This window comes from Prunus persica, chromosome G3, assembly GCF_000346465.2.
Source record: "Prunus persica cultivar Lovell chromosome G3, Prunus_persica_NCBIv2, whole genome shotgun sequence".
Classification (NCBI taxonomy): Eukaryota; Viridiplantae; Streptophyta; class Magnoliopsida; order Rosales; family Rosaceae; genus Prunus; species Prunus persica.
Window position 1 is genome coordinate 4,167,515 of NC_034011.1, and position 27,928 is coordinate 4,195,442.

General features: G+C 35.7%; 3 protein-coding genes across 6 annotated transcripts; 1 reads left to right on the forward strand and 2 right to left on the reverse strand.

Moving 5' to 3' along the window:
- LOC18782197 (MMS19 nucleotide excision repair protein homolog) lies at nucleotides 74–11,610 on the forward strand. 3 transcript variants are annotated; one of them, XM_007217479.2, is made up of 20 exons: nucleotides 74–601; nucleotides 880–942; nucleotides 1,025–1,079; nucleotides 2,380–2,477; nucleotides 2,570–2,728; nucleotides 2,862–2,921; nucleotides 3,495–3,683; nucleotides 4,318–4,371; nucleotides 5,330–5,416; nucleotides 5,541–6,261; nucleotides 7,072–7,448; nucleotides 7,580–7,653; nucleotides 8,505–8,610; nucleotides 8,815–9,737; nucleotides 9,832–9,907; nucleotides 9,994–10,105; nucleotides 10,319–10,395; nucleotides 10,655–10,735; nucleotides 10,897–10,976; nucleotides 11,078–11,610. In XM_007217479.2, exons 1-20 carry the CDS (start codon nucleotides 530–532, stop codon nucleotides 11,091–11,093), a joined length of 3,480 nt encoding a protein of 1,159 aa, XP_007217541.2. In that variant the 5' UTR covers nucleotides 74–529; the 3' UTR covers nucleotides 11,094–11,610. The 3 variants fall into 3 exon arrangements, with proteins under 3 accessions (XP_007217541.2, XP_020414842.1, XP_020414843.1); XM_020559253.1 differs by lacking the exons at nucleotides 74–601; nucleotides 880–942; nucleotides 1,025–1,079 and having other exon boundaries at nucleotides 2,388–2,477; nucleotides 2,574–2,728; XM_020559254.1 differs by lacking the exons at nucleotides 74–601; nucleotides 880–942; nucleotides 1,025–1,079; ... (2 more) ...; nucleotides 2,862–2,921; nucleotides 3,495–3,683 and adding an exon at nucleotides 3,848–3,895.
- LOC18784174 (protein PAF1 homolog) lies at nucleotides 12,435–18,744 on the reverse strand. 2 transcript variants are annotated; one of them, XM_020559255.1, is made up of 12 exons: nucleotides 17,238–18,744; nucleotides 16,658–16,726; nucleotides 15,610–15,717; nucleotides 15,335–15,524; nucleotides 15,168–15,244; nucleotides 14,963–15,082; nucleotides 14,483–14,588; nucleotides 13,412–13,498; nucleotides 13,242–13,310; nucleotides 13,084–13,155; nucleotides 12,799–12,942; nucleotides 12,435–12,695 (listed from the first exon to the last, which is right to left on the reverse strand). In XM_020559255.1, exons 1-12 carry the CDS (start codon nucleotides 18,194–18,196, stop codon nucleotides 12,558–12,560), a joined length of 2,139 nt encoding a protein of 712 aa, XP_020414844.1. In that variant the 5' UTR covers nucleotides 18,197–18,744; the 3' UTR covers nucleotides 12,435–12,557. The 2 variants fall into 2 exon arrangements, with proteins under 2 accessions (XP_020414844.1, XP_007217663.1); XM_007217601.2 differs by having other exon boundaries at nucleotides 15,335–15,515; nucleotides 17,238–18,743.
- LOC18784296 (histidine-containing phosphotransfer protein 4) lies at nucleotides 19,913–21,570 on the reverse strand. Its single transcript, XM_007217497.2, has 5 exons — nucleotides 21,238–21,570; nucleotides 20,855–20,985; nucleotides 20,692–20,760; nucleotides 20,480–20,551; nucleotides 19,913–20,278 (listed from the first exon to the last, which is right to left on the reverse strand). The coding sequence occupies exons 1-5, from the start codon at nucleotides 21,295–21,297 to the stop codon at nucleotides 20,158–20,160; spliced, it is 453 nt and encodes a 150-aa protein (XP_007217559.1). The 5' UTR covers nucleotides 21,298–21,570; the 3' UTR covers nucleotides 19,913–20,157.

Consider the following 27,928-nt stretch of genomic DNA (forward strand, 5'->3'; position numbering starts at 1 on the left):
TTCACTAACTAATGTAGCTCAATTCAAATATTCAAATATAGTAATTAACTAATTAGAGTATTACACATGTAAAATAAAATATAAATAAATAAATATACATATAAACGGTCCAGTTTGGTTTAAGTCAGTTTACAAAAGCTCAAAATTAAACCAAATCAAACCATATATGGTTCAGTTTGGTTTTTAAACCGTTTGATTTTTTCTTGATCAAAACCAAACCAAACCGGTAATTATGATTTAATTCGGCCAATTTCATCAGTTCGGCCGAATTGATGCTCACCCCAAGTCCCGATCAACCAGCCTAACATCATCTATTGAAATACGAGGTGTTACAAGTACAACTTACAACAACAAACCATTTATTTACAGAAAAAAAAGGGAAAGAAAAAAAGAAAGAAAAGAAAACCCTTTTGAGCTCAATTGACTCCGGCTTTCCGACTCAAAGACTTTGTTTCAAACTTCCCACTTACAAAACCCTCCCCTTTCTTCAATATTTCCTAAAACCCTGAAACCTCTCTATTATCTAGCAATGGCCGAAACCACCGAATTGATTCAGCACATTGAGTTGTACGTCGACACGTCTCGCTCTCCTACCGAGCAGGTTCACGCTCCATTCAATTTCTACTCGATTTTTTAAATATTTTTTTAGTGAAAAGTCTCTACTAGTTTGAGTTCCTTAATCCTGTGTTTTGCTGCTTGGAAAATTAAGGAAAACAAATAAACAATCAAAATTCAAACTAATTTATGAATCTTTAATCAAATTCTGCAGCGTATATCAATTTAAATGACTGTAGCACTTTGTAATCTATGCATGAGTTTCTTTCATGTTTCTGCTTTGGGTTAGGATAGTTTGAAGCTCAAAATGTGTGTGCTTTACAGGCTGCGAGCTTGAATTCAATCATTTCTCTCGTGAAGAGTGACTTTTTAACTATTGAAGTGCTGGTACGATTCACTTTTCTTTATCCATCATCTTTCGGTTAGATTCAATTGGTCTGTTTTCTCTAATTTCTGTGTTTCTAAATAGGTGAAAGAAATGAGGATGTATTTGACCACTACGGATAATGTGATCCGTGCTCGGGGTAACTCTTATGTCATTTATTTATTTTTCTTAAATGGAATGATAGATTGTTATCCTGTGAGGACCTAAGTCTAAGTATCAGGTAGTAGCTTAAAGATTTTTATGCATATTTTTGTGCGCAAGTGACTCTCTGTGCAGCTGGCTTTCGGTTTGATGATAAGAATGCATTTGTGTAGATGATAGTTCTGATTTTGGATATATATGGTGATTTGGGATGATTCCTTTGGCTATGAGATTCATGATCTCAGATTCAGTAATGTTCCTCTAGATCGTTTTTGTACTTTAACTTTCTTAATTATCTGTATTGATTCTTCTATTCTGCTCTAAGTTTAGGAGATGTAGGATAGAGTGTAAATTCTTGCCTACATATGCTATATGAAGGGCTATAAGGTTTAGGAAATTTGTGTTTTGGACTAGGGGGTCTAGGTATCACAAATTGCGGTTTGAAAGGCTAAAGAGATGATAGGGCAGGTTTTCAAGATATTGATGCAGGAATTTTCTGGCTGAATATGCAAATTCCTGGTTTTAGGGAAGGGTTCTAAAAGGATTTGGTAGGGATAAAAGATGTGAATTTTACTTGGGGTTCTGCCATTTTGATGTGGGAAAAATGGGGTTTCAATTTGAGATGAAAAATGGACAAGAGAAGGAAGAAACTTGGGATTGCTATAAACAGTACCCACACGAACAATGCACAAAGGAGAGAGAGAGAGAGAGAGAGAGAGAGAGAGAGAGAGAGAAACTGGGCATGCAGCTCAATAACTGGAATACTCAATTCATGAAAAGCTGTATGAATCCAATAGGTTGTATTGGTAGTTATAAATTCTCTCACCTTTTTCTTAAGGGAAACTATAAAACAAACTCCTAATTCCGCAAGTAAACTAAGCTTAAGGTCACATGTCATGCCTCTTGTTTAATTATGTTATCTTATTAATAAAATAAAACTCATAATCCACGACCCACAACCCATATTCAGCAATGAAAGTGTCAGTAAAATACCCGACTTTAGAAACTTTAAGAAAACCCAGAACAAATCACTAATGGCATAATTAACTACCACTGACTCTTATTCTTAGACAATAAAGTCTTCTTTTGAGCAAGAGATTTATTCGTGGCCATGCTCTGCCAGTTCCACCATAAGTTCTCTTTTATACTGCCCATATACTTATATTACATCGTCTATTCTTTCTCTGACGAATTTTGTGTTTTTCAAATAGTGTTACCCCAGATTGTACTTTTACCTAAATGGTTAAATTCCATGACAAAAATCTGAAAGCTTCATGGCACACTGTATCCTTCTTCAGGTATACTTCTTCTGGCAGAAGTTCTTACAGGTCTTGCATCAAAGCCACTAGATAATGCAACTATTCATAGTTTGATAGGATTCTTCACAGACAGACTGGTGCGTTGGCTTTTTTTGTTCTGGAACCTCTGTTTTGCAATTTCATACTTTGCTTTCTCAAAAGGCAATTAGTGATATTATTCTTTTATCAGGCAGATTGGAGAGCTTTACGTGGTGCACTTGTTGGTTGCTTGGCACTGCTGAGGAGGAAAGTTAATGCTGGAATGGTCTCGGCCAGTGACGGAAAACTGGTTGCTCAGTCTTACATAGAGTCCCTACAGGTGCAATCTTTAGGGCAGCATGACAGAAAGGTAGGATAATGGATGCCATCCTTAATGCCCAGGAAATTGAATGAAATAAAAATTACTAATATCTGTTATATGTATAGCCAATGCCTTTTCAAGAACAAAACTGCTTGACTTCCATGTCCAAATTCTATTGCAGCTTTGCTTTGAGCTTTTGGAATGCCTTTTAGAGCGCCATCCGAATGAGATTGCTTCACTGGTATTTTTTCTGTTTAGCTTTCTTCAGCTTGTTTGTGTTCTGTCCGTGTGTTTCTATAATCCTTTTCCAGCCGTATATGATGAAAGTTATGCAAATCAGGAACGATACCCGATACTATCACCTTAACCCTGGCTGATGACAATACGTACTGTTTCCAATTTCATTGCAACTTTATGAATGACCTGAAGAATTCGTGGCAGATTAACTTCAACTATATAAACACTCTGAGTTCAATGGACTTCTATTCAATTAATGAGAATGTCTGGATTGATTTATACGTGCCCAATTAGAACCTGGAACTCAATATCATGGTTATGTTACAAAACGTGCATGTAATGAGAATGTCTATCTATCTATCATGGTCACGTTACAAACCTGGAACATGCCCAATTAATGAGAATGTCTATCTACCGAAATTCCACACACATATGCACATAGACAGCGAAACACATGCATGTGTGCGCACCATATACCATGGAGGTTTTAATTTCTGTCAACTCCTCCCAAAAGTAATCTTTTTCGTTTTTCAGTGATTCTGGTTACACGTTAATCAGTTTGTTCTCCATTGTGTAGGGTGAAACCTTTTTTTATGGGATCTGTCAAGCTATGGATGGAGAAAAGGATCCTCATTGCTTAATGTTAACATTTCCTATTGTTGAGACTCTGGTGCGAATATATCCAGACCCATCTGGCTCACTTGCAAGTTTTTGTGGAGATCTATTTGAATTATTGGGATCTTACTTTCCCATTCATTTTACTCATGTAAGCGTATTTTTCACCCGTTGGTTGCATTTCAGTGTAAACTAATTGAAGTATAGTTGTAATTTTGAAATTGTTTCTATGTAAACTATTTCTTAGCATGCACGAAAATTCTAAAATTAGTTTCTTAAATTGCATTATGTATAGATGTGACGGAACTTTTTGATATCTTGATCTTCTCTGAAGCCACCTTTTGGAAATGACTAATGATGCATGTAAGCCTTTTTTTTAACCAGTGGGATGTTTCCTTTTCAATTAGGATGTCTCCTTAAAGTGACCCAGACAATTGGGTTGTCATAATGCTATGAAAATGACTAATGATAACTGAAATGAAAATAATCTTTTTTATTTATAGATGTTGATTTCCATCAAAAGCTCAATTTCTAATTAAACGTTGACGATCCAAATTTATGAATTCTAGCTTGTCACATTCTTATCAAATGGTATGCCTTTAAAGATAATCATAGTTGAGGTTTCTGTTTGGTTGCTTTTTTCCCCCCTTTGACTTAGGATATAGACCATTATCTTTTTGTTGGCTTAATATTCCATGTGTTTCTATCAGTTCTTTACAATCTCACACTCTTTGATTTCATTGATATGTGATGTGTGGTTTTTTCCCCTTCTATACAATGTCCAGCTCAAAGATGAGGACGCTGAGGTGAAAAGGGATGACCTTTCAAAGGCACTAATGGTATGCTTTCACTGTTACTGATTCTATTTCTTCCCATCTTTTGCTTGAATTTTTTTTTTCCTGACACTGCTTGCTGGAATATGAAATTGTTTTAAATTGATATTGGCTGATGGATATATGTCCATGATGATACACATTGTTCTTCAAGGCAGAGATTGGATCATTCATCGTAACTGATTATGACTTAGCTTGGACTAGCACTCTAGGTGCATGTGAGAATGCTTTGTCTATCACATTAATTTTTTTCCAATAATTTATAGGAAATTGCTACTGGATAGAATCGTAAAGCAGTTCTGGGTAGCTTTTCTTTCTTTTTGTACCTGCATTCATAAAAAAACTCTACATTCTACAGTAGTTTCCACCAAGAACTTTTGAGTCTGAAAACACATATTTAATAAAGCAGTGAGACAGACTACTGAGTCAATAGGGAAAAGTGAGTCAGTAAAATCCAGCCTTTGCCTTTATTTTAAGAGTGTAAATGAGCTCAAGTAAACATAAAGCCTGCAACTGGTTTATATATTAGGCTAAAAATCCTCATGAGTACCAGGTTTTACAGGTTCATCTGGCTTAGGAAAATTTACTTGGTTGGAGAATTGCACATTGCAGTTTAGTTCCCTAAATGAGAAATTAATCATTCACAACTTCGCTCTCTTATTAATATTTTTTCATCTCAGTTTGCATAGTTACCCCCGAGGTTTTATATATTATGCAGAATTTTATATGAATAGCCAGCTTCAGAACCTACATACAAGTTTGTCATAAACATAGAGGGATGTGAAGTGAAGGAAAACTATACTTTGTGTTTGTTTGGGGAAATTATCTTTTATTGCTTAATGTTTGCCTTTTCCAATGAGGCAATTAAGGTGGGAACAGAACTATGTGAGCTATTTATTACTTATGTATACGACTATCTATGTGATTTTTACGAATATTTAAACTAAATTTTTTCTTTCTGCAGTCAGCATTCTCGTCCACGCCTTTATTCGAACCATTTGTCATTCCATTGCTTCTTGAGAAACTTTCTTCGTCTCTGCCATTAGCAAAGGTTTGGGCAATTTGAATGCATCTTTATGCTTTGCATTGCAAATGCAGCAATTTTCACTGTAATTTTGAGAAAATGCATTTATTAAAAAACTATATTTTTGTTGTTTGCCTCTGTATGCATGCAGGTTGATTCTTTGAAGTATCTTAACCACTGCACAGCTAAATATGGAGCTGACAGAATGGCAAAACATGCTGGAGCTATTTGGATTTCACTGAAAGATGCAATAAGTAATTCATTGGAAAAGCCTGATATGTCCTTTACTTCAGAACCACTATATGGTCTTGGCTTTCAAGAGAATGAAATTGCAACAGAAGCTCTAATGCTTCTACAGAAGGTTACCCTGCAAAATGAGGCTTTGTTTTTAAGTTTGATTATTCAGGATGAAGGTATAAACATAGTTTTCAACTCCATAGCCAGTCATGAACATTATAATAATATTCCCTTGCAAGGCAAGCAGTGGTTACATGCCGTTGGTCGCATCCTTTATATAATATCCAAGACTTCCATGGCTTCCTGTAACAGTGTGTTTGAAAGTTTCTTCCCCCGCCTAATGAATACTCTCGAGATTTCTGTGACAAATTCGGCTGGGGATTGCACTCTTAATGAGAATACTTTTCCCTCAAAAAAGTTTAATTTTGGAGCTCTTTATCTCTGCGTGGAATTAATTGCGGCATGCAGAGATTTAATTATGAGATCGAAAGACCTTGCTCCGAAGCCTGATACTCCACAGGAGACATGTCGCTACATGCTTCAGAGCTTTGCGGATTCACTAGTCAATGCCTTTTCTTCTTCCTTGGCCACGAATGCTAATGAAGTTGCTCATGGTGCAGATATTTATTTCAAAGGTTAGTGCTTTGGGTTTCTTGTGCTCTGGAAAGTTTTTCTGTTTGAACATGTCATTGTTATATAGTTTCATCTGGTTAATTTTTCCATAATGCAAGATGCTTATGATGAGTTAATCCTGACAATCTGAGTTATGCGAACCTGGGCATGCCTTAAGTAGGAAGTTATCACTTAGGGGAGCCCAGCGGCTTTTTAAGAATTGTACATCTCTTTTGTTTGTACCAACTTGGTTAGATCTGTACGCTGTAGTGAGATTTTTTTTTTACATGAGGCATTTGTCAAATTCTCAAATCCTCTGCTGTTGAGTCTTGCGTTAGAATGATGAGTTTTGTTGAATATCTATTGTGTGCATTTGTTTGAAATATTAGTCTTCTAATCAGTATCTCTCTTGCCAGAGTTCCTATTTGACACTTAAAACAAGAGTTCTGTCTTTTGAGTCAGTTCCATGCTGTATCTCTTCTTGGCCTGTCTGTGCTAGGCCTTAAATGGGTACTAAGTCGTATATTAGGGGTTCAATGATTAATCAGCTTCCTGCAAACCTGCTTTACATCTTTTGTAAACAAATAATAAAGTACAGCAAAATTTAGATAATTTTTCGAAGTTCCAAATCAGTAATTATAATATATGTATGGTAATATATTTCTTCTCTCTCTCTCTCTCTTCCTTTTTTTTTTTTAATATCCCCTTCCTATCCTTTATATTGATTTTCTCTCCCAATTGAGTGACTGATATGCATTTATATGTTTAAATATGAAATTTTAGTCCCAGTCCAACTATATTGATTGTGGTTTTCATTTTAAATTGATATGCAGTGAAGGGTTTACAGATTCTGGCTACATTCCCTGGAGATTTCTTGCCAATATCTAAATTTTTGTTTGCGAATATTCTGACGATACTCATGTCAATCATCTTAGTGGATTTCAACAAGATATTGCTATGGAAACTAGTGTTGAAAGCTTTAGTCCACATTGGGTCATTCGTTGATGTGTATCATGAGTCTGAGAAGGCACTAGGCTATATGGGTGCTGTTGTTGACAAGACTGTTTCATTGGTGTCTCGTGATGATGTTAAAATGCCTTTTTCACTAAAACTGGAGGCGGCCTCTGAGATTGGTGCAAGTGGGCGAAATCATATGCTAAAAATTGTACAAGGGATGGAAGAGGCAATAGTGGCCAAGTTATCTGATTATGTATGTTCAGCCTATAAATTATGTGTTTTTCATACTAAAACTATTCGTTTATAAATTCATGGAACACCCGCAGTCAAGAAATTCTTCTCTCTTTATCTAATGACTCTTGTCTTTGCATTTTGTTTGCTTAGGTCCATGGAAATTTGAAGTCAGCTGAAAAAACAATTCAACTGTTGGAATGCTACTGTAATAAGATTCTTTCATGGTATGCTTTTGTACCCGAATGTTTCAATCTGTAAAGTTATGTCCAATTTGATAATTGTGATTGGTTATTGTTACTCTTTGGTTTTGACAACCATTATGCCCTTGGAGTACAAGTTCAACAACCATTAGTTCAAAACCTAGCAAGTTTACAAATTTGCTATTCGTGTTTCTTGGGGCCATGATGCAGACGTCTAATTTCTCTAGGGAATTCTAGATATTTGGAGAGTAATTCATATAATTCATTCTAGACATATGAAGAGTGATCTGCTCTTTTTCTTTTGGTAAACAAAAGAGCATTCATAAGTATTTTTGGGAACTAGCATAATTAACGACTGCTTAGGAATGTGAAGATAATTAATGAAAGAAACTGGTATAAAAAGTGAAATCCCCTCTCTGATGATCAAACCATTTTCCATAATCAAATATAATAACTTGTCAAGAAAGTTGCTGACAGTTGGTGATATCAAAAGTAATTTTCTAATAAGTTTCTTTTACATGCTTAGTCATGAAAAACCTGACAATATTGAGCCATCACACTAAATAAGTTATTTAAGGTGAATATTTAGAGCTACGCGTTATATATATATAATATATTTCTTCGTTTTGGCCTTTTACGCTTGAGTAAACATTACCACTCCAAGCAAACTACCCCTCACTTCTCTACCTCATATATGTGTTCCTCTTCTATTAACACATAAAGTAATAAATAAGTTGAAGTTTCATACATAGTAGGGCATTGTGTTGCGTTCGTGAGATTTTATTGCTAGTTTGTGATCCCAGTGTAATGCGTTTTTCTTTCTTTTTCATTCCTTTTCTGTTGTTGATATGAATTTTTTGTTGAAATGGGCTCAGGATCAATGAAACGGGAGGTCTCGAGGAAGTTCTGTTGCGGTTTGTCATTAATATATGGAATTGCGTTGAAAGTTGCAAAGATTTTAGCATTCAAGTCCAGGAAGAAGTGTGTAGAGTTTTTATTTTATTTTATTATTTTTAAGAGAATATAATATATTATGATATCAATTCCCATTATGATGTTTAGTCAATATATTAGAAATATCTTTCAGCTCCTTCCCACATTGCTAACCCATAGTCAGTAATTGCTGAAAAGATAGGTTATAATGCTACAACATGAAACCCAATAATATTTATAATGCTACTTCAGGAACTTCTTGATGCAACCATGATGGCAATGAAGCTTGCCATTGGGAGTTGTTCAGAAGAAAGCCAGAACATTATAATCCACAAGGCTTACAGTGTTATTTCATCAAGCATATCCATTCCATTTAAGGAATCCCTGGATGCCACCTCTTCCATTCAGCTTGAAGAATTGAGCGTTTCTGAACAGATAGACAACTCTTCTCACAGGGATGACCAGATAGACAAATTTTCTCTTAGAGATGAATGGATTCTTTCACATTTTGCATCAGTGATCATAGCGGTGCGTCCAAAAGCGCAGATTGTGAATGTAAAAGGAATATTGCATTTGTTTATGACAACCGTTCTTAAAGGTTGTGTTCCAGCAGCTCAGGCTTTGGGTTCTGTGATCAACAAATTGGGTACAAAATCCAATGAAACAGCAAATTCAATTGACTGTACCTTAGAAGAAGCAGTGGATATGATTTTTAGAACAAAATTATGGAATCTCAATGAAAATGGAGTTTTACGGACATGTGGATCAGGTAATGGCAGTAAAGTTGGTCTTACTGATTTATGCCTTGGTTTTTCGAGCAATAAACTGCTTCGAGTCCATGCCGTTGTTGGACTAGCATGGATAGGGAAAGGTTTGCTTCTACTTGGTCATGAAAAAGTAAAAGATGTAACCAAAATTTTGTTGGAGTGCTTACTGTCAGAAGGCAGAATACGTGCCATGGAGTTGAAGCAAGGTTTGTTAGAAAACAGTTACGAGCAGCACTCTGTGATGAGAAGCGCAGCAGATGCATTTCACATTCTTATGAGTGATTCTGAAGTTTGTTTGAACCGAAAATTTCATGCCATAGCACGACCACTCTACAAGCAGCGGTTTTTCTCTACAGTGATGCCTATTCTGCAGTCTTGTATAATAAAATCTGATTCATCAGTATGCAGGTATATACTCATTATATTACTCATTGCACATGGCTGGAAGAAATCTTGTTGATTTTTTTAAAGCTTTACTCCCCAAATTACTGCCTTATTTCAGATCTATGCTGTTTCGGGCATCTGCGCACCTTATATCTAATGCTCCATTAATTGTTATCTTGAGTGAAGCCAAGAAGGTAATTAAAAATAACAAATTACATTTTATGGCGCCATTTGAATATCTTGGAAACATTGTTGTGACATTACCATAAAAATTTTGCAGCTTATGCCAGTACTGTTGGATGGATTGTCCCTGCTTAGTGAAGATATTCTGGATAAAGATAAGCTATATAGTCTTCTGCTAGTCCTTTCTGGAATATTGACAGATAAAAATGGTAATGCCAACTGTGTCATTGCAGGCCTGCATTTGTTTGTTTGTGTGTGCATGTACATGTACCATTTAGTGTATATAATATATATCTCTCTGCATGGACTAGCCAAATTAAATATGTAATGATGAATCTCTCCTGATATGTGACTGCTTCATTGCCTATGTTTCCCCAACTCTGAACCTAATTCTAGTGTTCATTTCCTTCTTGTTCATGCAGGACAAGTGGCTGTCATAGAGAATGCACACATTTTAGTTAATTGCCTCACCAGACTTATTGACTACCCACATATGATGGTACCTAATCTTCGTTATACCAACTTTGTTCTGTTGCTTACTTGAGCTCTTGAAAGTGCGGCCACACCTTTTCTGTTTCAGTATTTCTTTCAGGCATCAATATTAACTGTCATAAAATGTCAATTTCAGTTTGCCACCCCATTTCCTACTTTATCCACAGTAGCCTTGGTACTGTGAATAAAGCCAGAATTGAAAAACCAAATGGCTAAAATTGAAATTTATATGTTTTGGCTGATATATCTTTCTTTTACATGTTAAGTTTGTTAGAGAGACTGCACTTCAATGTCTTATTGCAACATCTGAGCTGCCATATGCAAGAATCTTTCCCATGAGAACACAGGTTAGTTGGTGTTTTATCATTAGTTCTCTTGGTGAGTGGATGATACAAAAGTTCTCCCAACTTTGGGTCTGTCTGACATTGATGAAAATTGCCTTTCTAGTTATAATTTGTGTGTGCGCATGTGTGTGCATGCTTGCATCTTATGCGTAATATTTATTCAGGTACTACAAGCAATATGTAAGGCTCTTGATGATCCAAAGAGGGCTGTTCGTCAGGAAGCTGTTAGGTGTAGGCGAGCATGGTTAGTGCTTTAAATAAATACTTTTGTAGCCTTAAATATATTTTTTACTCCTTTTGTAGTTTTATCCATTCACTAGCATTGACTCCATTTACAATGAGCAGGGCATCAATTGCGTAAAAGAAATCTTGATTCCTAAAGAAGGGTGCAGAGTTATAGAGTTTTCGCCAAGGCTACCTTCACAAAGGGGCTGAAAATCAACTACTACAATTCCTGTTTCAAAAATAGATATTTTGTATCTAACTATATAAAGGAAGGCACAGATCCATGCAATACTTACAGCTTTCACCATGTGGGATCGCTCTTATCAAGTGTTGCCATTTTGAGTATTTGTAAATATTGGGAATACATGATGTACTTCGATTGGTAGCTAGGTGATTATCTGAACAAGGCAACATAGTTTTCTGTAGAATACTTTACATTGTTTAATATAGTAAGGGCACTAAAGATGTGCTGTCATTTGGGAGTGAGACAAATTCCTTAGTCTTCTTTCCTTTTTCTTTTTTTTTAGGACTTTTTCTATTAAAAGGGGTGGTACAAGTGTACTAAACTCACACACACTATATGGATGCTAGGACTCGAACTTAGGACCTTTTTTATGGGTAGCAATTTCTCTAAACCATTACACTTATGGGTCCTTCGCAGTTTTCTTTCCATTATTATTTTAGCATTGACGAGCATTTACCTACATAGCAGCTAAAAGGTCTAATGTTTTGTGGATTCCTTACTTTGTCTCACTTTTTTTCTTTAATCTATTTACTTCTCATCCTTCCTCAGATGCTACATTGATTCTCTCATTTGCTGAAATCATGACCATTTCTATCAACAAATGGGTGTTCCACCTTACTTTGGACCAAGAAATACCCTTTAATTTTCTTCCTTTTTCATGTCAAAAGTGTTGAAAAATAACCCAATTCGTTTTTTTGTTTTTGTTTTTGGTAAACAAGGGGGTGAAAGGCCCAACACAAGAAGCTACAATATCAAAACCATCACTAACTCAACTTGTTTATTATTTGTGTTAATAAGCTCTCATTTTCGGGTTCAAAATTAATAAATCCAAATCAAGATTTTCTCATTTTTGGGTTCATCACTCAGCCGTGTCCTCCCGTTGTGTCAAGAATTGTCACTTTTGCTGTTATTTTATACCATGCAATGCAAGATGGACTGATTATGCTCATGGACATTTTCAGAATGTACAATGATTCTGACAATTCACAAATTGATGGGGCAGTAGAAAACTAACCGTAAAGAATGGAATATTATTCATAACAAATCAATATTCACAATTGACGTTGCAAGTAGAAAACTATTGCTGTTATTTTTAGACATTCTAACATGTCCTAACTTCTTTACCAGGGTTTCTTATTTCATCTTACCCTTATATGGTATCTAAGGAAAAATGTTTTTCTGCTAAGATACAGTGATATTTGAGTCGAATGGACATCCCAACAAGCGGCCAAATTAGTTCACACTCGCCTTTACATTAAAGCAGCATCCGATCGCAGTTTGGGAATAATCCCAAATTAGTTGACACGAGTCTACAAGCCTTCATGACAGTCGGCGACATTTACATCAAAATATAAATTAATCAGATAAATCATCTTCAGCACCACTATATTCATCAATATCTTGATGTCGTGCAATCTTCCGTGGTCTTTCAAGGGTATCCTCAACATCAAAGCGTCTTGTTTTCAAATTTGACACAGATCCCCTTGAATAATCCTGAAAGCAGCAAGCCAATTATGCGTATATACAATTATTCAAATCATTTGATGACTAAAACCGGATACCAAAGGAAATTTCAACAAATAGCTTATCGCCATACCCCTGAATCCTTTAGTTCAATTGCAGCAACAGTTGATCTCTGCCTGACAGTCACTCTTGAAGGTGCGGGAAAATGTTCAACCTCATCGCTGGTTTTTCCCTCTTTGGACCTCTTTTTCCTTAAGACAAGCTTTGTGGGAAGGGGCTGCGTTGTGAATGGAAAAATTTATAAAGAAGGACAATCTTGATGAATTATTCCTCAAAACAAAACCAAAAAAAGAAGAAGCAAAGAGCAAATAATAAATGCACACGTAATAAAGATGAAAATATTAATTCATTGGGATACCGCATAGCGTGCTTCTTCTTCATCAAATGAAACAAGGTATGTTGTGGGATCATGCACATCATCACCTCTTACCTGTTGAGACATCAAAAGGAATATCTTAAAATATGCAATCAAAAGCTAACTTAATAACTTCCCAAAACCATGGGGATGGTACATACATCGTAATGATACTCGCGAACCCAAGAATAAGAAACATCTTCAGATTCATCATACGGATCTTTTGATAGCTGCCACCATTGAAATAAATAATATATGAGCCATGAGATCAGCCTATGAACTGTTAATGCTAATCTTCTTCAGATTTAGAAGTCAAAACAAGCATGTCTACCTCATTTGGAGAAGGGACCATGTAAGCCAAAAATTTCTCTGGATTAGCTGGATCTGCGCCTGTTACCTTATAACTTTTCATAATGGCCTGTAGTAGATGATGATGGATGAGACAATAATGCACCAGTTGCCACTTAATAGGATAATGACAAAATATGAAAATATTCAAGTACAACAATGTCCAAGACGCAGACTAAGTTTGATGTAAATGACAGTCTAAAAATCCATGACATATTAAAACTTCTGTCAGGCCAACGCATCTTTTGCACAAAATATTTACTGTAACTCAATATTTTTCTTCCAAAGCCAGGTTGTCTGACTGAAAAAATAAAGAAAAAGAAAACACGATATTTGGATATGAACAGATAGTAGAAAGAAAGGAGTAGCATTATTGGCAGTTCTCTTTGGCCAATTCACATGAAAGGTGGATTCGGATAAAGTATAAGTAAAGAGCAAAAGAGCCGCTCAATCTACAGATACATTCAATTTGAGAGTAGAACGGCCAGGAAAAATTAACATAAAGAACATAGATAAGAAAGGTTCAACTTCATGTAAACAAAGGGATATTATGTTGTGGGATGACATGATTACCTAATACAAAGACAATTCTTTAAATTATTTTCCCAACCCAAATGAAAACTTGATTAGTAAATTGCAACAATTCAACACACACTTCAGGTAAAATTAAAGTAATCAAGGGATAAAGGCAACTCTTAAATTATTTCCCTCTAAATGAATAAGCACCATCTAACACACACTAACAGATAATGAAGGAATACTGCTTCAATTATGGGTACAGGTGGATACAGATTATTTTAGCTCTTTTGTTTGTTTTCCAAACCTTTCACCTAAATCAATTCATGCAATTTTGATGGTCGTCTATTAGTCTTTTGGATTCAATTCCAGTTCACTGTTTTGGGGCTTTCACTTGTTATTATAATGTGATGCAGACTGCAGAATCCTAGAAATGAAGATTTTCTTTAAATTGAAGGTTTGAGAATCTGATTTTATTTTACCAACAAAAAAAAAAGAATCTAAATTTATGGCCAGAACTGGTTGCATGCCAACTCACTCTTGATTCATAAGCGTCATGACCGGACTGGTCCAATTTGCTGTAGATTTCTGAATCAGCAGTAGGAGCACCATCAAATGCTGCAAGGACAAATTGGTCTTCATACCTGTTACAAAAGCATCATCAATAACAGCCCCAAGTTAATGCGTGAATATTCTAGAATGCAATATGATTGCCACAAATAAATGTTTTTAGGTTTTCAATTAACCAGCCACCAGCCCAATTGGTCATCATTGACAAATATCTATAATCTGCATGCATGCATGCTCATGCATGAATATAAATGATTTTGATTTCAAAATGTCTGGACTCTGAAATAACAAGCTTTTCATGAGAGCTCAAGCTCGACTTCAACCATAAGCCATTGGCACTACGAATGATAAATTTACTAATTAAGATCAGCATATAACGGGCTTGTGTACGAATGACTAAAGTAATAAATGTTTTCCTTATTTAAACAGAAAATCAGATACTCCATACCGCTCAAAATCGGGCAACAGAGGTAGAATCTCGACAGGGTATAAATTCTTATTGGTTGCATGAACAGGGCGTGACTTGCAGGCCTCAAATGATGCCTCAATGTCCTTGATTTGTCTTTCCCTGAAAAATGATTCACGACAATTAATTGACATGAGTAATGGACATTGGTTTTACGATCACAAAGGTAGGTAGGCAAAGAGCAAACCTGTCATTAAGGTTGTCCAAAATGTTGCGACCTCCCTTCATTTCCCGCAGTTCTTTTGCTTGTTTTTCAGTTAAAGACTGCAGATGCCAATGCACGTACTTATAACATAGCTCACCAGTATATTTCAAGAAAGACTGCTCATCTAAAATGAAGCATTAATCGACTACCTGTCTCGCAGAGTCCATGCTAAGAGGAGATATATATTGCGTTTTAACCAGCCATGCAACCCCTTTATCGGTAGGCCGCTCTTTTCTTCTGATGCCATTATTTTTCACAGGGGTTGCTGCTACGTCATCCCGCAATAATTCCTCATCTTCCAAAGCAAGGGGTGGTCTAACACTTGGAGGACTGATTGATCCATGAAAAAAACAGATATTCAGTATTATCATGCAATAAAAACTACTGATGTCTTAAAAAGGTTAGGGCTGTAGAGTAACGATACTTGTATACACTGAGGTCAAGCAGGTCAAGAGGTATCCCAAGATCTGGCTCAACAAAAAGCTTGGGCTTGTATGTTTTCTCCAACGATGTTATTGTGTATTTTGTATATCTGGGAGAGGGAGGGAAGATTGCAAAAGTTAACACAAAATAATAATTGATTTGATTTTGGAATTTGATAATAAGATATCAAGGGATAATAATTCTACTCCTGCTCATGTGTCATAAAGCCATTATTTCAACAATCAGATTTGATTTCCATAGTGCGAGCTTCAACAAAAACCAAACATGTATGCTGAGTTCCAGACTCTCAATCAAATTTATGCCATAGTAATGAGTGCTAAACAAGATAAAAACTCATCCTGGACTATCCTCTCTCCACTCCCCACCCCACAAAAAAAAAACAAATAACAAATAACACCTGACCTATGAAAGTCAATGTCCACCACCACACCAACATTTTCTGGATATTATCTTCTACATCAAGAACGACATGTGAACCTGCTCTGCTTGTTCATATTTTCTTGATCGCCCAACTTGATGCATGCAGTTTCAGGCTGTATCCAGTCCATAAATACTGATAGGTTTGCAGCTTCACCAGACTAACAAAGTTCATTTCTAGTCTTCCATATACCCCGTAAGATAAACGCTATGTGGGTCATCTCATCAGTAAATCGTTCTTCCCTTGTTCTTTTCCATTCTTTTCATTCCTCTTAAGCTTCTTCCCCTTTTGCACAGTTACTGAAATACCCCCCCTCCCCCCTCTAATTTGTAAAAAATAGTATCACAAAATTATCTCCATTAACCGCATCTTCCATATAAGTGCAGTAGAAATTCATCTTCTTTCCTAAACAATTTTCTACTTGCTAAGATTAATTCGTCCATCTGAAAACCACCCTGATGATTGCTTGCAGTCATATGATGCCAATTACTCATTCTTACAACCTCAAAAAGGTTACAAAGGTCCATGGACAAAAAACATGCATTGCATACACATATAAGCCTAAATGTACAAATGTTCTAAAGGTTGAGCAACAAAAGAGATGACTTACTGATCTTTGTCTTTCTTCAAAGACATAAGCTTTGGCTGTGCACTTGGATCTGGAAGTTCATTCCGAAATCTTCAAAGAGCATACAAGTTAGATTGGAGTCATTACCGGAGTAAACAATGAAAGTACTTGACAAGCAGAGAGATGAACAAACACTATTTTTAACTAAATTTACATTGTTCTGTTTTGGCCTGAACTAAAAGAGCATTAGTTAGCCACACAGTATATATAAGATTCATCTCAAATGGTGTTTCACAATACGATAAACAAATAAAAGGCTGAATAAAAAAAGTTTGGAGTCTTATCCAACTATTATTAGGTTCAGCGTACCACCGGTAGCTTTAGACAAATTCAAAACATTGTGTATTGCTAAAATTGGATCATTGTGTTCTAATAAACATGACGAACTCTAGAAAGTACAAGTTAAACTTAAGCTGTAAGGGAATTAATAAAAAATATATAATAAAACTGTTATTGATATATCATGTAGTCAGTTTATATCAAAACAGGAAAAGATTAATTTCAATTAAAGCAGAGCAAAATGTGTTTCTAAACAAAGGTAAGTCATTGTTAACATACTCACTTCAACTTGCATACAAATGTGGTTGGCTTCTTCAGCCTATTTTCAGTCCTCTCGCCGCTCAAGAATGGAGTAGCCCTCCTTTCCCCCATTCGCGACCCCGCAATCGACCCATGTCCTTTCCCAGAAGACAACATCTGTGTCTTTTGCAAAACTGAATTTTGGGAATCCTTCAGCTGCTGCCTATGCTTCTCTTCTTGCCTTTGCTTCTCAAACTCCCTCTTCTTCCTCAATCTCCTCTCTTCCTCTGTCTCCACTCTCCCTGGAGGCCCATTCGCTTTCTTCACTGGCATTGAAGGAACAGGGGGCTTATGCTGTTTTTGAGGAACCCCATGATTCAAATGCCCATGTTCACGCCTCCCCGACACCGACACATCCCTGGGAGCCCCTTTTTCATGGGATCCTCTATCTACCCCACCATCCTTACTTTGTGGAGGGGGTGGTGGCGGTGAACCCGGGGGTGGGGGTGGTGGTGGGACAGAGGAACTCGGGGAAAAAGGTGGTGGGGGTGGAGGTGGCGGCTGCTGTAAAGGCTGGATTGGCTGGTGACTATATTGTGAATACTGAGAATTCTGGTAGTACATGGGGGCTTGTGGAGGCTGTAAAGGCATTTTATTTTGTGCCACTGGAGGAGCTTGAGGGGGCGGAGGTGGTGGGTATGAAGACTCGGGCGGCGGAGGCGGTGGTGGATAATTATATTGTGGGGGAGGGTGAGGGTGTTGAGTTCTTGGAGGGCCGTAATTACCATGATTGTAATTGTAGTTTTGAGGATACGAAGAAGAAGCTGCAGGCACAGCCCCATCACCACCACCACCACCACCACTACTAGCATTATATCCCCAATTCTGATTATATTGATTGCCTCTCTGTGAAGGAGGTGGCGGTGGTGTTGGTGTAAGAGGGTTTTGATTCGGCGGCGGCCCGAATGACGATTGGGGCGGGAAAGGCCTGTATGAAGCCATAGCTATGATGATTCTCAAGCACACCAAACAATCAACCACAACCAGAAACAGTCCCTTTCAAATTGCCTCTACGAACTGATAAAAACCCTAAAGCAGCAATTTTTTCTTTTTGGCCTCAAATCTCTAAACAGCCAAATACTCCCAATTATAAGCTATATATGCAATTACATATTTTGAATAGCTGCGGAATCATAACAAAATAAATACCAGAACCTGGAAGATAGAAAATTTGAATTGAATGAAGCAGTCGGCATAGCTGAAACCAGATTTGAATGTGAACCCTAGAAGAGAGATAGAAGCCCAGCTTTAGCTCAAAACCCTAAATTCTCAGCTGGAGAGAGGCTGCGAAAACCCTAAGCAAGTGACCGGAGAGATAGATCGGAGGGAAGGAGACGCTTGTTCCTGGCACACGGAGTGTTTGGTGAGCTCGAGTTCGAATCCTCTGGCCCCAATTTCTCTGTCCCCTAGCTAATCTGTTGACACCTGGACAATAACTTAACTCTAATTTACCACTGTTCCCCTCCTCACCAAAACTCCCCAATTACAAGCTAATATAAGCAATAGCTGCAGAATCATAACAAGACATAAGATTGCGAAGCCCTATCATTCCAAGTCACGAAACACATGCGCAAAAAGTTTAAAATCAAAGATGATTAGGTGAAATCAAGCATGAATCTTCCGTGTTTGGTATTAATTAAACAAGAAATAAGCAAAAATCATGATATATTGACCTTTATCCTGTCTCAAGTCTATCGAAAAAATATTGAATTGTCATATTTAGCTCGGGAATCACGATGAGAAAAAATAGAAATAAAAAGAAATCATAATCGAAATCAATTTGATTACTAAATGGCCTAAATATTTTTATTCAACTACTTATTATTGAAATATTTTAAGTTCCAACAATTAGTTTTGCAATGAAAAGCCTACTACAATATTTTGCAAATTTTTTCATATTTCTAATTGCTCGTTTACACTATATTCTAAATGAAAACAATTTTTACACAATATATTTATTTTCCTTCTCTAGCAAAAGAAAAGGAAAAAAAAAAGATCTTTAGAAATTAAATAATTAAATTTTTTGTTGTAGGAGATATTTAACAAACGAGATAGTGTTGCACTAGCCACTAGGTAAAAGGCATTTATGTATTTATGATAAAACAACTTAAGGGTAGTTTTGGTATGAAAATGTTAATTCCGAGTTACCCTTTCTCTATCTCACCTAAGCCATATGACTAGAGGTCGTAACCTCATAATTACAAGAGACAATTATCAAGTTTCCCAAAACTGGAATCAATTTTTCCGTTAAACAATTTCAGCATACATCCCATCAGGGGTATGACAATCCTTTACCAAAATCATCAGGGGCATACAATCCTTTCCCATTTTCAAATACGGGTATCAAAAATGTTTTTTACTGTTTTTAGCTCGTAGAAAATTGTTCTCGATTTAAACTACCAAACACATTCTCAAATCTTGAAAATTGTAAAACGTTACGGGACGAACCTTAAATATCTCTTCATCTATGCTTTTGCCTTCCTCCCTCCCCCTCCCCCTCCCCCAACCCCCCTCTTCTCTCCCAACAAAATATTAGAAAGAAACTAATTATCTGGTAAGAGTGATACAAATTTAGTGGGCATTGATTTGGGCCTCAAGCCAAGGGTGAGTCGATCCAACCTCAGAAATTCTGAAGCATTCTCATTGTATATAATAAAGCCCATTTCATATTCTGGCAAGAAACACGACAATCAAGCAGAAAAAAACTTAATTGCATAGCATTTTCATTGAACATATAATATAGCTTACATGGATATTAGAATCCAAAACTACCTAATTACGTCTCCTAATACACCTTCATTAATCTAAACGGAGGTTGGTACACATACATAGTACAAAATCCACCAACCACTCATATTAATTGTAGCCTCTGCCTCTCTCTCTCGCTGTTAATAATTTTATCTTCACTTGGGGCGACATGCTGCCTCAATAGGCCCAGCTTGCCTTGCCATCTGAAAATAAGCCTCAAGCCTCTTCTTTAGTGTTGCATGCTCTTTCTTCAATGCTTGGAAAGTCCTCATGCATCTGGATTTACCATCAAAACTTTTAAGTGACCTACCAATTTTATCTACACATTTTTCCCCCTTTTTTTAAAATTTATTCTCCATATTATTAATTTATTATATATTTTGTACGAATATAAAGAGAGAGGATTCGAACTCAAGTTAAGAGAATATAATTATAATAAGAGTTTTTTAGTAATTGATGCTAATATTGCATACGTACCCTTCTCCATTTCCTGCGTTACAATATTCCCTAAACTGTTGGCACTCAGCTTTTACTTTTTTGGCTCCGATGCTGCACCAATTAAGAGAAATGTTTAGTTGGGATTAAATCTTGTCATCTCAAAAGCCAACACAGAATATTCTTACAGATTCCTTTCTAATATCTCTTGAAATAATAACAAAATGAGGATGTTTTATTTTTATTTTTTTTACCTTGAGCTACTTCCCTTGAACTGATGCATGTAGCTGTCCAACTTACTAAAATCACGAGGGGTCTTCTCTCTGCATATATATATATATATATGAAATAATCAACCAATATATATGTATTGTCATTTAAATTTTTTTTAAAAGTAAACATTATAATTTGACTCACAGTGCCAGCTCTATGGCTTGGAGTGATCTATATGAATCTCGGTAGTACGACGTAGCAATTTCCTCCACAAAATTTGGGTTAGAGTCATCTTGCAACTCCTCCAATTGAATAAACTGTTCGTCCAGAAATCCCTGAAATTCCCAAGAATATTTTGAAAATGGATGATATAAATTTGCATGCACGTATCCATTTTATTGTTCTGGGATTATTTTGCTATTTTTGGAGAACTTAATGGTGTCATTTGCATTACATGTAGGTACGATATGAACAATGTCTCCCTGCATTAGTACCTTGTAAAATATAAATTACGAGTTTGAAGATTAATAAAGTGAGGAATTTAAATTTGAAAAGAAAAAGGGAAAATGAAAAATAAAAAGAAAAACCTGATCAAAGAGGGACTGCCTCATGAGACGAACCTGCCTACGCGACTGGTTTTTGTCCATTTTATTAGAAGGGTAGAAAAGCAAAGGATAATAAAGAAGATATATTTTGGGGAGAGAGAGAGAGAGAGAGAAAGAGTTGGAAGAACAATGTGTGATGAGATAAATTGTTAAGGAGCAAGGAAGGGTTTATATAATATTTGGTTGGGTGTGTATGTAGGAGGGGAACTGAGGCTGAGGGTAGAACGTGGACAACTTTCCATGAAAAGGGAAGAGCATGGAGTGTTTGAGGATAGTATTGGCAAATTCGATTCTGGTACTAAGTGATAAATAAATAAATAAACTATTGATATTAATTATTTATGAATATTACGTTAAATCTGGAATGACCTGCTTCTGCACGTAGACAGATTCTAAATAGTAAATACCCCCTCATTTTAGATATTATCATTTTTTTTAATTGAAATGAGTTGAATTAAAATGCCCATATTCTCCAATGGAGACACCAAAAGGGAGATTAGATAGCAACATATATATAATGATTCAAAAAAATATATCAATGACATTCCAATGTTTTTTTAGAACATTTCATATTGAGGAGAGCGACAGTATATTAAATTCACACTCACTATATGTATGTTAGGATTGAAACCCGAGATCTTGTCTGAATGAGTAAATACTCTAAACCACTATACTAGTGAATCATTTGCATAATGACATTACAGTTTTTATGTGTAAAGGTTTTATAACAAAATTAATTTGCATTTATATATATACTCTTCTGAGTTTTTATAGTCATGAATTGGTTAAATTCTTCGAATAATCTGGCTGAAAAAGAGGTACGATAATATATTCCCCTTTACAATTAATTAAGTCTTCTGCTTTCACTAACGTGGGAAGGGTGCTCATTAATCAAAAGGTACATATTTCCAATAGGAGGAGTGAGAGTTGGGTTAAAAAAAAAGAAGCAAATCCATGGTTTGATGCGGCTCTTTCGCATATTTTAGTGGCCACCTCAAGCATGCATGAATATGAGACAAACACTTCATCCTGAAACTGAAAGAACCCAAAAGCTAGCATGAACTAAAGCCAAAAGAATGCATATATATATATATATATATATATATATATAACAATTGATGGGAAGGCTGATGGTTACGGGCATGTTTGGAAGTGATTCTGTCAGGGGCGATTCTATCTATAGGGCAGAGTGAGCTGCTGCCCAGCCCAAAATTTTCAAAAAAGACAAATAGCTAAATAAGTTTATCTTTGCCTAAAAAAAATGTTGAAATCCTATCTCTATTTACCCAGCTAAAATAAATAAATAAATTCTATCTCTATCTTCATTGTAAGTACGCTTCACTTGTCTCACTGAAACTTTTCTCATCATGCTTTTCTTGTAGACTGAAACTTTCCTTTAAATAATGAACATTTTCTCTTTTTTCTCTTTCTCCCCATCACTTTTCTCTCATTCCTTTAATTTTTTTTTTCCAATCATCTTCTACCTGATTCTCTCTTTTTTCTTTAATGTGTCTCTCTTGTAGAATTTGGGTTTGTTCTGATAAATTGAATTTATGGCTTGTTGAATTAGGATTTCTAAATTGAATTGGGACTTGTGAAATAAGAGCTTTGAATTGTGAATTAGATTCCTTAATGTAGGAGAAATTATCTGATATGTTCTTTTAAGCCCAAAAGAAATGATTTTTTTGTTTTTGTTTTGTCAAAATGGTTTACTTGGGTTCAAATGAATGTATGATATTTTTTAGACTTAAACGTTAAAATGGTCCCCCCTCTCTCTCTCTTTAGAAAAAAAAAAGGCCCTTGCCCGACTAGCTCCCAGCAAGATCTTCCCCAACCCAACCATTGCGTAGCCATTTGCCCCATCCTCCGTCGTGGACCCCAAATGTTCCACCCCATCTCTCCCCCTTCTGTCGTACGCCTTCGTTCATCACCATCCCCAACCCTGCAATAGTCACCCCCTTTCTTCCTACTCACTCGCTAAGCAGCCCTTCTCCTTTTCAAACTACGCCCATCCTTTATTTTTTCAAGTTTTTACTTTTTTTTAATCTAATGTTATGTTAGTTTAATTGAAGTTTTAATATATTTTTAAATAAATCTAACTTAAAAAAATAATAAAACATCTTTATAGGTTTTCAAAAAAAGAAAAGAAAAAAGATTATCATGTTCATATTTAACGGCAATTTTAACTGAATGGATCAAATTGGCTAACGGTCTTAAACATAGAGACCGAAGAGGCCAAATTAAAAACACAAGGACTAAATTGGCCAACATAATAAAAAAAAAAGTGGATCATTTTAACATTTAATCATATTTTTTAATCCCAAAAGTGGTCTTACTTTTCTTTAAAGAAAATTACATACTTAGTGTTGACTGTATTACAGCGGGGCCACAATTTAGAATTGCCTTGGGCCTTAGAAAACTATGATCGGCTCTATTCACTTGAATTTAATATGTAAATTTCACCTAATCGGTTATCAAATTCTGAATTTGTCGCTGTCTAGAATAATCCTTGTTACAGTGTTAAATATAAGATTTGGCGGGTAGAGAATATTGGTGACCAAATTAGGAAAATGTCACTTGATAGAAATATATCCCAAAAAATTATGATTGACAGAGCAACTTCACCTTGCAGTGGTCCTTGTCATGTCTGGCTCTAGATCTCACTCTCACTCTGCCTGCAATTTCTTTCAGCAAGACGTTAAAAGGAGAAAGACGTGTTTATTAAGAAGAGATTCTGCCTTTATTCCTCTGCCACACCCAAATGAGAGCAGAAAGCAAAAGCTGTATTTATACAGTTCCTCTCTCTCTCTCTCTCTCTCTCCAACTTTTTTGTTCTCCTGCAAAAGGTCTGGTCACATCTGTTCCTTTGTGTCTGCTTTGTTAAAAGAGTGGAGTGGGATCAGAATATTATTATAATGTGTTATTTTTTTGCTGGCATAGATTGAGATTCTTTTTCCAGTCACTTTCTTCTATGTTGATAAGAATCTCACCTTGGAACATGATCAATGCCTGCTCAGTGCTCATGCATGCATGATATTTTATTTATTTTTATTATTATTTTTAATCAAATACCATAAAGAAACTTACATCAGCAAAAGGACATAAGAATTTAGTCCCTCTTACTTCTAATCGGCTTCTTTTAGGAGATTAAAGGATTTGATAGTTCAGGAGAAAATTTTTAAGTTCAAATCTATTTTTCAAAGAAAGTAGAAGTTCTATGAAGTATAGATTTGTTCTTGGATTTTGTGTTTATTGTATCACAATATTCCATTTAGTGCAAGAAAAGACAAGCCATTTGATGTTAGTGTTGGATGGCTCCTTTTCTAAAAGATGGAACCAAAAATCTCAAAGCCCCCCAAGTACTTTGGACAATGCTGTGTTAGACAGATTTGATCAGTAATTGCATGTTTGGTTAGTGAGAAAATCCTGCTCTGCCAACCAAGTAGGATTTTCCATGTTTGGTTAGTGAGAAAATTTACAGTTTTTCTCTTCAAACAAAACTAAGCTTATAATGGGAGTGCAGCTACAATGACACTGCCCTAAATGCAATGGATTTGGGATGAAAGAATTAGCTGCTACAAGACAGGACCATGTGGGGGAAATATACCTTTTTTTCAATAGTCCTGAACAAGAATGTGCTTCTGGGAATAATCCAAATTTTGTGCGCATTGATGCAATCATACACAAGTTAAGCTTTAAGGTTACTTTCTTGATGACCTTTCTCCAGATATTCTTGCAGCATCAATTCTGCACATCTTCATTATAAGAATCCATTATTTGGTATAACACATTATTAAATGCAGAAAGAAACCTCACTATAAGGCTGCCGCTGCTGATCATGATTTTTGTTTCTTTTGCCAAATTTTTGTCCAAATAAAACTGAATGAGACATGATCCTGGTTGCAAATCTGAAAAAGAAAGAACTTAGTTGGTAATAATGGAGCCACCAAATTTATTGATGTCAAAAGATTGGGAAAAAAAAAATAATGAAGGGAAAAAGGAAAAGCCAATAATCCTTCCAACCTTTGGCTTAGGGATGGAAAAAACCCCTAATGGGTTGGGTCTCCGGTCCTAACGGGGGGAGATTTCAGGGGAAAATTGGAGGCGGGTAAGGGAATTCCCGAACTGTAAAATACCAGATCAGTAACGAGCCGGGAATGATATTGTTATCCCATTTCTCAAACCCGACCTGATAAGTCATATTTATTTCGAATTAATAAATATATAATATAATATAACAAGTAAAAAAGAACTCTAGTCGCTCATTCATAGAACCCAGGTTTGTTTAAAATTCTATTTAAACTTTTGCCGACTCTAAAGAGCAAACATATATGCATGCCTTTCATTAACGCCAATTGAGTTCTACTTTTTCTTTTTATAAAAAAATTTATGCTTTATTTTATCAACGGGAACGTATCGCACCAATTAGGTCCTCTGCTTGATAGATATACTATTTAGACTTGCCTACTCTTGTTACTCACCTGAAGTTCTTTACTTTTTATTAACCTTGAATATTGATCATTTGTTATAAGTAGAATATATATTTTTTAATTTTTAAATATAAAATTCGGGGATTTGGGGCGGGTTTGGGAGGCATTCCCCCAATGGGGGAAGGGACGGGGGTTCCTCGAAAATTCTAACCAGGGATGGAAAGCAGAGACAAGGATGATATTGTCATACCCAGCCTCGAACCGGCCCGTTGCCATCCCTACTTGGGCTCCACCCTTGTAGAAGTGTATTACAAATTGGGAAGAAAAAAAAAAGGGCTTACATGTGAAAACCCCAACTAAAAGAGAAATTTATAATAAAACTCATTTTTTTTGCATTGAATTTATATATAAAACCTAAAACTTATTGAAGAAAAAAATATCCAAAAATAGCCTAGTTGTAATTTTTTTTTTTTAATAATTTGAATGATGTGTGAAATACCATTATTATCATTGCATTATGATTTTTAGAAAGAAAAAACATTGATGACATTGTTGTAATTTATAGGTTTTTCAAGGGTTGTATGGTATATTTAGTTCATTTGAAAAGTCAAATGAATTTTTCCTAAGATTTCGTAGGGTTTTTCTAGATTTTGGGCTCTATTTATGGGTTTGCATGTGAAAAACCCAAACTAAAAAAGAGAACAATTATGTGAATTCATAGTTATTCATACTCATTATTAATCTACAAATCATTAGACACTTTTATATTTGTTGGAATATATGCTTTATTAGAACACCATAAGATTATACAGAGGAGAGGATGAAAACATCCTAAACCCAACATGACAGCCTAGGAACAAGAGTGGGAACTTATAAAGATTCGCACCTGAAACAATCACGATGAAAAAAGAAAAAGAGAAAAAAAAGAACACTACTGCCCAAAAACAAAAACAAAAACGGATCCGTGATGGAGCAATTATGGCCTCGTTAAAACCTTGCCTTAAAAACCCCCAAATTGAGAAAAAATTAGGTCAATAAAAAAGTGTACAATCATTAGACACTTCATACTTCAATATTGCACACCTTCAAGACAATTAAGTTTACATGGCTTCGTAACTAATACAAAAACCAACAAAATGAGTGTTTGTAAAATCATCAAAATTTGTAGTACTAATTAGTCTACAAATTCTTTAGCACCTTACATCATATATTTCCTTATCACATCATCATCAAAACAACCCCAAGACGAACATGTGTTTTGTTTGATCAATGATCTTTAATATATATGATGAAGCAACTCAGGTTCCCTTGTATTTTAGCCACTTCCCCAGCCTTGGTTTCTGCTACATCGATTTTTTGGCTTCAATTTCCATGTTGTTGCAGAGGCCTAAGGTTGCTTGCAACTTTCACATGAGGTCAATTCAAAAGCAAGTCCGATGTTTCAAAGGTCTGGACAATACCAAACATGCTTTTGAAAAGAATCTTATTTGAAGGTTAGTGGTTTACATATGTGTGGCTAATGTTCTGGTAAATCACCGATTCGATTGATTTTGCTGGCTCGATTAGTCTTCTTGCTAACATCTCGGAGGTAGTGTTCGAGTAAAAATGGGTTTGAATAGAGACATATACCATGATGAACATAAACCAGAGAACAAGTGCGGTTACAAAGCAACATAAATTGCAATGCATAAAGATTTGGGGAAGAGCCTGGATGTGAATGTGAGACCTAAATGACACTTTATTTATATAATGTTACCCATGATCTTTCCAAAACTTATGGCTCCAGAAAATTGGCAATGATGCATGAATAGGGTTCAACTTATGTGTCATATTTAGACAACTGTCACATTTTGATTCGGACTAACATGTAAAATTACTAATTTTCATTGATTTCTTTATTGGATTGAATCTAACACGTCAACCTATAACAAATTACAAGTCCAAATTATGTGTATTTACTCTATGTATGTTCATTGTTAAAGTTTCAGTTAGGACCGACTTGGTAATCATTAAATTTTCAATTTTCAATTTTCTTTTAAATTTAAATTTCCGAAACTTTTTCTAGAAGGGTGTTTTTTTTCCCTTGGTTGTTATTTTTCCTTTAATACTCCCAAATACAGGGACTCGAGACACAACCTAGGACTCGACATGATTCTTGACCTATCCGAAATTGAAAATTAGTAATGACAAGCCATTGTTTTTAAAAAGGTTAAATTGTAGCAATGGTCCCTAAACTATACGTT